General features: G+C 37.5%; 1 protein-coding gene across 1 annotated transcript; it reads right to left on the bottom strand.

The window, feature by feature from the left end:
• Positions 1–772: 772 nt before the first annotated feature.
• Positions 773–10862, bottom strand: LOC139644135 (discoidin, CUB and LCCL domain-containing protein 1-like; the record flags this gene model as incomplete). The annotated part of the gene is made up of 4 exons (XM_071519509.1): positions 10699–10862; positions 5643–5858; positions 2857–3000; positions 773–824 (listed from the first exon to the last, which is right to left on the bottom strand). Coding segments are annotated over exons 1-4 (503 nt in total), but the record flags the coding sequence as incomplete, so codon positions are not given.
• Positions 10863–11609: the final 747 nt, after the last annotated feature.

The raw sequence follows: 11609 nt of genomic DNA, 5'->3' as shown, positions 1-11609 counted from the left end.
CTTGCCTTACTGATCTCTACTCCAAAAACAGGATGACTGGATTTATACTATTCAACTGAAACATTTTTGACTTTGGCCATTTTATTGTTGATTTTACACCAGAAAGCAGTAGCTTGGTGGTAGTTCAACTAAATTGGTTCCTATTATAGCTGTTTGTCATTATGAGGTGTAGTTAACTAATGACATTACCCTATTAAAACTATGGTAACACTTTACAATAAGGGTCACTAAGTTAAGGGTTAGATAATGCTTATTAAGGGTTAGTTAATGCTTAATAAGCATTAACTAACCCTTAATTAACAGTTACTAATGTGTAATTAACTAATGTGTTCATGTTAACTAAGGTATTAACTTATACATTATTTAATAGTTTATAAAGATGACTATTAAATAATGTATAAATGAATACCTAACATGAACACCATTAGTAAATGATTACCAGACACATTAGTTAACTGTTAATTAAGGGTTAGTTAATGCTTATTAAGCATTAACTAACCCTTAATTAATGTACCCTTATTGTAAAGTGTTACCAAAACTATTACACTATTACTACACTACTAAACCATTTTTGGCTACAGAACAAAAATGGAACAGAATAGCATATTTTCATCCCATTTCATGCACTACTTCAACTCCTACTACTATTACTACTGCTTCTACTACTGCTAATACAACTACTGCTGCTGCTAGTGCTACAGCTACTCAGCAGTACTACTTGAGCCGCAACGACTGGTCCATACTGTATATCAAACTCCAGCCTATATCTCACCTGTACTTTGGTGCTGAGAAATAGCTGCCTCTGTCTAGACATGTGAGTAGATCTGTGGGGAAACACAATAGTGGTTAAAAATAGGGCAGACTGACAGAGGAGAGCCGTTCACAACAACAGGACATCTGCAGCAACAACAGGATGACCACCCTGCTTCCTTCACTCCATCTGGGATAAACATTAACGAGGTTCGGCTCGCTTTACTCGACTTGAAAAATAAGCGGCAAAATTAGCGTTGTGACATACAGTGTAAGGACCAGAGAGCAGCAGGACGACCTAGTCATTTTGATTTAGGGCTGGGCGATATCTATAAAAATGATATCACAATATTGTCATGTGAAAATATTGCAATATATGATTACACCCCCTCCCCCCCCCCCCCCCACCCCAATCGCTGTGCCTGTGACCATATTCTTAGAAATAATCTAAAACTTAAAACAGAATTGTTTACTCTACCGTGCAAAAGTGAGAGACCACCCTTTTGTTTATTTAATTTCCATCAAAACAGCCATTAAGCACAAGTTATTTATTTTTCAGTGTCAGAAAGAAACACAAAATGACATAAAAGCCTCCACAACTAAATATAATATACATTTTTTTTCAGTATTTAGTGTGTCCACCCTTTGCCTTTCCATTCTTTATGGGAGACTTTTTCAGCTCTGAAGCCAGGAGCTTGATTTTTTCTCCCAAAGATGAAAGCTTTAAGTACTGTCTATCTTTTGGTGGTCTACCAGGTCTAGCATGGTTGTTAGGAGTCCCATTTTCTCTATATCTTGCAATAATTTTTTTCCAGTTTTGGAAACACCTGTTTTTTCCACTTTTCCTTTGACATACACCTTCCTTATGCAAGTATATTATCTTATATCTAATCTCTTCCGAAATATCACCTTTAGCCATTGTAGATGCACACGAGAAAGAAATGAGAAAGGTGTATGGGTAGTTGTTTGTGTGAATGCTAGTTGCGGAAGACGGAAGAGTTAAAGTGGCAGTAGGGTGTACAAAAGTAAAGAGTGGACAAATTAAATACCAATAGATTTGATATTATATTTAGGCTTAGGCTTTTGTGTAATTCTCTGTTAAATATACGTTTCCTGCATTATTGTTTGACACCAAAAAATAATCTGTACTGAATAGCTGATTGACTGGAAATAAAATAAATGAAAGGGTGGTCTCTGACTTTTACCCTCTTATCTGTTGCTCTAAAATTCACTTTGTACTGAAACTAGTTAATGTTTCATTTTAATCATTTATTCTCTAAACTCACACTTCCATTGTTGTTTACCTTATGCAAATATAAAGGTAGCCTAATGCGAGGAACAGGCCTGTATTCTGTAATTCCCTAAAGCTTGGGAAAATTAACTCATGTTTTTTCCCAGACCTGTTAAGTAGACTAGGCCTATAACATAAAGTAGACTAGGCCTATAACATAAAGTAGACTAGTCCTATAACATAAAGAAGACTAGGCCTATAACATAAAGTAGTCTAGGCCTATAACATAAAGAAGACTAGGCCTATAACATAAAGTAGACTAGGCCTATAACATAAAGTAGACTAGTCCTATAACATAAAGAAGACTAGGCCTATAACATAAATTAGACTAGGCCTATAACATAAAGAAGACTAGGCCTATAACATAAAGTAGACTAGGCCTATAACATAAAGTAGACTAGGCCTATAACATAAATATGAGACTATGTGGGATACAGTGTTTCTGTTAGACATTTTTACCGGACACATGTGTTTTAAATAGGCTAGAATACATTTAAATAGCATTAAGGGTTGACATCTTCCTATAGTCCAGTCATTGTAATGAGTGGTTGTGGTTGACATGTTTCTATAGTCCCATTATGATTAGCCTAGTAGTTTTGGTTGACATCTTTTTATAGTCCAGCAATTATGATTAGTGATTTTGGTTGACATCTTTCTTAACTTCTTTTTTAAAATAATCAGAGCTAAGGGAAACCACACACTGCTACAATAAGCTTGCTGTCCATCCTCAAACTTTTTTCCATGTTCTGTCTGAATGTAACGTTAGGGGGAATTTTCCCTTACTGTCCGACAATCTCTGTCCATAACAAACTCACCTCGGTGGCTGGTTGTAGAGTAGGACAGCAGGAAGCCTCGGCCAGAGATGTGGTTCCCACTGCGGAACTGGACGATGAGCTGGCTGGAGTCTGTGTGCAGCTCTCTGGGGTAGGACTTCAGACTACCACAGAAGCTCCCATAGACTGAAACAAAGAGGTGTAACAGCTCATGTCAATAACACACAGTTGTGAGCAGAGCTCTACACAGGAGACAACCAGCATTGAGGAATGCGGTGCATCCTAGTATCCTAGAATGTGTCTTGGGGCTACGCAGTAAGACTAATCTATATGAAGGGAGCAGCAGTTTATTTCAGGGAAAACACACGCCACCAGTCAGATTAATCCAGAGTATCTGCAGATTTCAGAAAGACAAATTTATTATGTTTTAAGAATGTATTAATAGGGCTGGGCGATATGGTTGTAATCAATATCATGATAATCATAAGGATTTTTCTCTATATCAATTTATATCATGATATGGTTCATGTATGCGAAATCACGTTAAATAATCAAATGAATGTTCATCTCATTGAACCAAATGGTAATGTTAGGTGTGGTGTCAAACAAAACTGAAATTTTCAAATAATATTCGTACCATACCTCATTTTATCAGAGTTTTTAAGTAAAATTTGCTTGTCATCATCAATTTAGACAGCAGAAATATGTGTCACGATATCAAAATATCTTCATATCATCACGATATGATTCCATTGAAAGACGATAAACAATAATATTGAATTATCGCGCAGCCCTATGTTTTAATGCTGCCAGGAATTAAATTTAAGACCAATTTAACAACCAAAATAAACAAACAAAGATCTGCCAAAACCAGCCAATTTCTGATTAAACATAGCTAAAGAAAGTTGTAAAACTAGAAAGGCGCAGAATAAGAAAAATGACATTTGGAAAGCCGGTACGATGCATATTGTACTACTACACTATTAATCTAAAAGTGGACATAAAGTGCAAAAAAACCTGTCACTGCATGGTTAAATAAGATGTCTACTATACCTGCATTTAAGACATTTCAATACTTTTTAAGCCCTTAAATGTAGACAGTTTATTTTACTTTTTTATTTTTTCATTTGTTAAAGCAGTATTCCACTTAGTTTTAACATGGGGGTTATTCAGCACTTGACATGACACTTGCCATGTACTAAATGTACAAACTTGCAACCATAGACCTGACAAACTTGCAAAATTTGCAAAGTTTACAAGCAGGAACCTAAATGTACAAGTACACCATTATGATAGATTTAAGTTCTATAGTTTGCTCAATCACTGATTAAATAAAGCCCTATCAAATCGATTTCTTATGGGTGCATTTTTTCATACAGAGATACTCACTTCATTCAACTAAACTCCACAGATTTCTAAGCTGATTTTTCTGATTGGTGGGGCCTTAAATGTGAACAACCTATACTTATCCAAATAAAGACCTACTTCAAAGTGTAGAAGTATAGTAGAAGTAGAAGTATAGACATAGAAACTAGAATATTTTACTAATATGATTGCCTAATGATAGAAAGTAGCAAATATAACTAATATGTTTTGGTTCCCATCTGGTTCAATTCTGCTTCACTGTCCAGGTTTCATGGTTAATTTTAAAACAATCAGAATAGAGGGAAAGCCCATTAAACCACTTAAAACTTCCACTTATCGCTTTCTAGCATAATCACACAGTTAATCAACAAAAACTGTCAAATTAATAGCATACATTCAGAATTAACAGATAATACCAGTGTAATTAGGGTTCCACTGCGAAGCAGTGTATTCTAACTGCTGGAATTTCTATTATTCACTAATTTTTTTCCTGTATTTGGTCCAATAACTCATCCATACATTGATAACTGCTTGTCCATTTTGACATTTAGATAGTTTGGGTCAACTGCCACAGGGAAACAAAAAAATGGCACCGAAAATGTTGCCTCTATAACCCACAAAGTTCACCTAAAAAAATGATTTTGGATTTTTTGAAAAACCTTCTTCTTATGAATTATTAATTGTCCTATTATTAGGAGGTGACATGCAACATAGGTCCTGGGATTCGAACTGAGGGCATCGCGGTTATGTGGCATATGCCTTAGACCACTGAGCCACCAGGATGCCCCAATTGTCCGCCGGTCTTGATAGTTTGAAAAATGTTATTCACAATATGCACTTTGAATCCTACTCTCTATTGTTCTCCTACCTGGCACCAATCTACTAAAAAATCAGATGGGTTTGTCAGATGGGTAGAAAATCCTACACTCCTTGATTGGACATGGATGATGTAAATATTATATTCTGGCTGCTGATCAGTAAGGGAAGATCTTGGTAGTTGAAGCAATATATTACGTAGACTATACGTAACAAGGAAGAAAATTAAGGACAGCAGGGTTTATCCTCCTCACAATCTCTGCATTAGACTACATTTTCCCTCTTGCCTGTGGGAGTCGCTGTTGAGGCGTTTCGATTTTCAGAATTTCAGTAGTGGATTTTTCTCCCTAAGGGAAAAGAAGAATGTTTTTTATATGGATGACATTGAGGTTTTTCAAGGTTTAATTTCAAACATATTGCACAGTTATATTTTTCCCTCTTTGCAGGAGCATCGTCAGCCTGACCCTATGGACCAGCCTCATCTGGTTCGGACCAAAGAAAAAGTGAGGTGATCTTGCCCTAAGACACATTAGCACATGGAGAATCTGAAATCTTAAATGGACATGAGTCTGCTCTTGAGGAAATTAAGTGCTGCTTTTAAGTCTGGGGGCCAAGGTCTTAATCATCCAGGGTCCATGCCGTCTCACCGTGCTCTGCTCCATAGCCCTTCCGGATCCTCACATAGCTAGACTGACAGTCCTGCGCCTCGATATCCAGATCGCCAAATTTCAGCACCAGCTGGTTTCCCGCTGGCACCCGAAGGTGCCATTCGCACCAGGTGTTATTGGGGTAGGTGCTGGGGTAGTTTTTAGAAGACAGGACCCCACTGTCGGGACCCAGCAATGCATGGCCACAACCATCATCTATAAAGAAAGCAAAACAATAGAGAATTCACTGAATTAGGAATAGCACCAAATTTATCCCTGCACCCTAAAACAGCCAAATCTGTATTTTTTTTTACATTCATTACCATCTCCCATTGTCAGAAATGAGACAAATGCCTCGACCCCACCCCATATTCTGTAATGTCATACCCACCTGCATAGATGGTGGAAAAGATGACTGACAGGTCAGAGAATAAGTTTCTCGTAAACTAGGTACATATTCTGGCTCAAAATTAAAAATGAACGTTTTGATATAATAAATTATATCATAGATTAGAATTGTGGTTCTCTAGTTTTTGGCTTTGGAAAGCAATCATATTTTATTTATTTATATTTTATTTTTTACCAGAGGCGCATAAAATCTCAACAATATCCCTGCGGGTCAGTATACATGCACTCGATACAAAGAGAAAACATAAAAACACTAATAATCACCATGTTATTTGACAAACATATGATATGTATATTGTATCTAAGATACGAGTGTTTGGTGAATCTGACGTGGCATACTCATACGAGTCCATCTCACAAAAAATGTAAGAGAAATTTAACGCAATAATTTTTGTTAGCGGATTAATCGAAAAAAATAATCAACAGATTAATCAATTATCAAAATAGCCTAGTTGTTAGTGCAGCCCTACTACAATCTGCAAATAGAAAACACTCTCGACACACAGCAGCGTTTGTAGTCTAGATGGGAGGAAATGAATTCTGACATACCAGCAGGTGAGACTGAACAGGTTGTTAGTCAAAAGTACTAATGTTAAATCCAACAGAAGTCAATGCTAGCATGTTTGATTGAAGTGAATGCCAGGGACAAAACTTCACTGTATACAGACTAATTAGGCTATATGTCAGTACCAAGCAAGGACAGAAACAGACCAAACTATTTCATTATAATGCATCGTGACACAGTCTTCTCTTTACTTTAGAAATTGGAATTGAATTATCTTGGAAAACTGGTGTTAAACCCTGTTTAGTTGATGGATGACGATTACTTGGGGGAAAAAAAGACATGGAAGTATGGTAGATAAACATCATCTGTGTCATATTGTTGGTAGAATCTAGGCTGGGTAATATGCAAGGTCAAATGTAGTGTCATTCATGCAGGCTATTGTTTAAATAGAGGATGTTTGGGCCAATAACAAACCTCTTTCTACTTCTCTGTCCTTCTCGACACCCACATCCATGCAAGTAACAACATTATATTTGTTCAACAATTACCAGGTTCCCCAGAACAGAACGGACGAGTTCCTAACCCAGAGTGAAACCTAAACACCAGAAAAGCTGAAACAAAGGCAGCGAAAGGAGAATGCATCAGTAGTCCCATTTCCATCCAACTGTCAAGCCAATTTGAAGTGGCGTTTGAAGTGGTGCAAAAATGCAATGTGAATTAGGTGCATTTGCTGGTTGCAGTGAATAAATACGCTTCCTGATTGTCAGAAAAACACATCGACAAGAAAAATGTACTCTTTAGAGAATTTTTAAGTGCTGGGAGAGTTGATTTTCTTTTGTTTAAGCTAATGTTGTTTCGCTGACTATATCTGCCACCCTATCACCCTGTCGACCATTACCCCAAACAACCAATTTTGAAGCCAATACAGCAGTGGTGGCAGCAGCTGGCTCCAAAAAGACTCCAAACCCGGCCCAACTCCATGCAAGTCAATGGGACCACAACTAGGGCTGGGCGATGTATGACAAAATCAAATATCACAATATTTTAGACCGAATACCTCGATATCAATAATGTTACAATATTTTGGGTAATGAGTATTTGTGCCACTGCTTCCATAAGATATTTACACACAAGAACATTTTGAAAATTAGTAATGATCATTAGTAATCAGTAATGTGTAAACAGTAATAGTAATATGGATATGATGAGCAGGTAAAGCCAATCATTGTTCATTTTACTCAGTCACAACAAGCTAATAAATTCAGAAAATTGTATCACTTTACTGTAAGACAGCCTTTAACATTTAAATTATTTCACAACATTACAATATTATATATCGCCCAGCCCTAACCATAACCCAACTTCTCGCTAAAATTATGAAGTCAATAAATTTTTTCCACAAGAGGTTATGGCCTCAGTGGCTAATTTCACTTCTTCTAATGTGTGTCCTTATGGCGATTTTCTAAATAATTGTGTCATTAATGGGATATAGCCTACTGGATATAAAACGGGGTTGCTTGCCTAAACAGGTCGCCGATTATCACTCTTACTATGTCTTTTTTTTTTTTACAGTCTATGGCCTAAACAGGGTATCTTGAGGTTTCATAAAGCCAAGAATTTAAGGCCTTTTAATGCTACCTGAAATTGCATTCAAGGGCAACTTAAAAATCTAAATATATAAACAAATATATGTTAAAACCAGCCTATTTTGAAAGTTGTGAAACTATAAATGGGTTGAATTAGAAAAATGACACTTGAAAATGAAATGTTTAGAGACATGATGTGATGTCCAACATGTTGCCATATTGTATTAACCATGATATGGGTCAAACTTACTGTGACCAAGTGGAAGTACAAATAATGTAATACAACATAAGAAAATAAAACCAACACTACTTTTGGTCCCATTCACATCTTTTGGTGAAACTGCACAATTCCCTGGCATTTGTCTCACTTTCCAACTCTGTCTAAATATCACTGCTTCCAATAAAGGCCTGGTACCCTCTGCAGTTGAGGTAAATAAAGGCCCGGGCCAATATTAGAGGAAATACGGTAATCTAATGTGATTTAAGACATTTTAATACGTTCACAGTCTTATGTTTAGATAATTCAATACAAGGCTTTATCAGACTTTTTATGGACCTGTGGATACCCTGTTAAAAGGATGTGTGGTTGATGCTGAGTCCTACTTGTAGATTGCCTTTGTGAGGTTAAAGTAATCTCTCCAACCAAACAGCCTAGTTGATTGATCTAATCAATGTCCATTTTGATCAGTACATTCAGCCCAATCAGGAACCTCCATTTACAAAGAAGCTGGGGGAAAATTAGGACACATGCTGTGTTGATGCCTATAGATAACAAAGCACAAACAGAATACCTAGAGAGCACAGGGCAGGAAATTTAATTCAGAGCTCAATTCCTGACAAGGTGGCTTTGATAAAATTGAAATATGACAGGAGTTTTGCTGCTGAATGCCAGCCAAACTGATTATGCCAGGGTTCCGAGCATTCCATGACTTTTCCATGACTTTCCATAACTACAATGGGGGCCAAAAGTCTGAGTCCACTACCAAGAACTCTTTTTGTTTCATCATTTATCAAAAACGAACACACATTTTTGCTCAAATTATATTTATCAAACAAAATTACATCATTGTTCACTAATATAAGTCAAATAGTAGTATAGTATAGTAGTATTTACTGAAAGTCAAAATTTCTCAATATTTGGTATGTCCACTGTTAACCACAGCCTGCGCTCTCTTTTAGAGAATCCCAGACAGCATCTTGTGATGTTACAGCATGTTTCGCCTTTTCCCTTTTCAAACGTTCCCAAAGATGTTCAGTGGGGTTGAGGTCAGGTGACGCTGGAAGGAAAGCCATGCAAGTCAATACTCCTGGCTCTTCCTTGGACTTAAGAACAATTTGGCCCTGATCTGCTTCCCTAAGCTCTTCTGACAGCGTTACAAACAACTAGAAAATAATTTTCAATGGAAGTCCTTTTTCAAAGTTAAAAGCACCAGCAGCAGTGACAATAACGCATAGATAACCATATTAACTTAGTCAATATCTGGTATTAGTTGTTAAAAGAGCAAAACAATTCACACTGTATTAGGAGCAGCTGTTTGTCACCTCCATGAGCTCAAAATGTTCTTCCTTCCTGATTTGTTGATGTTGTTTGGCTGAAACCAACATCTAATGCAATGAATATGTGAAACAAGTTGGAAAATAGGCTACATTCTGCTATAACACAGTAAAATTACCCATTTGTAAAAACAAATCCTGATATTCCCCGACTTCCCCAGAGAATTTATCAAATTCCCTGACTGGAATACACCTCTCAAAACTCAATGACTGCTGACTGTCCACAGTAATCTACAGTGTAACTGACCAGTCATCTGTAATGGCTCCTATTAACTAATTGTTGCCATGTAACTGATGAGATTTTTTCATGGTCCAGTGTAGCGCCGCACTCTGTTAGCTGACATCTGATTGCTGTGGTTCTCATTAGCTCGATATGTTCCCTTCTCTCAGAAAGAAAACCACACATTTCAAACCACACATTTCAAAAATAAGACAATATAATGTGGCCTGAATCATTAGGAACCACTCTTCATTTCGGCATGCATACAATCCACCAAACTGCACTTTCAATATTTTTCAACTCTTTGGAAGTGGTTCACACTGCTCGGTACCGTCTTCCACGGTGCATTTTTTGGTGGATGAACATGGTAAGAACAACAGGACAAACTCAAAGTTAAAAAACGATTAAATAATTGCTTCTCTGTGTGTTGTGTGTATGCCGAATTGATGGGTGTCCCCTAATAATTACGAAAAGTTTTCAAGCCATGTTTTAAGATTGTGTAACTTTGCAGATAAGCAAGTCAACTTTAAATTGCCACATTTTTGAATGCGTTGAAGTTCTCCCCATACGAGAGAACAGTACGTATCGGGGCTAGGTCAACATGCCAAACTAGAAAACTATGTAGGGTACAATGTAAAAAAAACGCTGCATAGCCAACGTTGCGAATTATCCGATTTATATCAAACAGCAACTAGTTACATCTTGACTGCATGGCGACAACCTAAATTTTAAGCAAACGGTGAGTTAGGCCTATTTGTTGTACACTGTGTTCGCTTTACTTACCGAGTTTCTCGCCTTGTGTGTACAGTATCCATAAAGCAACAAGGAAGCCTGGAAGGCTGTCGGATATAGTTCTGTACATCCACACTGTCATAGCGGAGCATCAGGCAGTTGTTGTTGGCTTTCTATATACATGAAACAAATACTGCTGCTGATAACGTTACTTCACTATCTACCAATCTGTCCAGCTAAGTATCTATGGCTCCCCTTCTCTCCCTCCCTCGCGGTCTCTCTCTATTTTGCTGCATAAACTCTTCCGGGTTTGATGCGCAAGCGCCAAGCGACTCGCTGCCAGCTCCACTCTCAGCTCACTGTCGCAACCTAGTGTTGTGCAAGTATATCACACTGCAAGTGACACTGGCAAGATTGCTGGAAGAAGCAGCATGTCTATGTGCTGATATGTCTTCGTTCAGACAGTCCATACACTGTTATTTGCAAGTGACTTTTGGCGTTTCTTGAGTGCCACAAGTCGCGAGTAGAATATGGAAGGCCGTTTGGGCAAAAAAAAAAACAATTGCAAAATAGACCTGCTTTTGACATGGTCATATATTCTCTCTAGACACAATAAAAAAAAAACACGTTAAGAGGATCAGAAACACACGTTCGGAAAGCACCTGTGAACACACATTTTTAAGAGGGTAAAAATGTACACATTAAAAAATAACACGTTAATAGCACTTATGGCAAGCCAGATGGGTCCAACGTGTAGCCTATTCATTTTTATAACAAACGCGGGCTAATGGCCACTCTAAACCAATTCAGCCCTAGGACAACCACATTCTGTACATTTCGTATTGCTTGTTGTATAGGATAATTTCTGACCAATCATGGTCAGCCTTTTTGTGAGAAGCCACGCCCACTGCCATGCCCCGTTTGTCCAATAGGTGTGAAAAGTTAATCAGTAATTCTTTGCC

Source organism: Centroberyx affinis, unplaced genomic scaffold (genome assembly GCF_046629955.1).
Source record: "Centroberyx affinis isolate AG114_WGS23_722 - 3 ecotype Tasmania unplaced genomic scaffold, CSIRO-AGI_Caff_v1 ptg000712l_1, whole genome shotgun sequence".
Classification (NCBI taxonomy): Eukaryota; Metazoa; Chordata; class Actinopteri; order Beryciformes; family Berycidae; genus Centroberyx; species Centroberyx affinis.
Note: the sequence above shows the minus strand (reverse complement) of the source record. Positions and strands in the feature narration are given on the sequence as shown.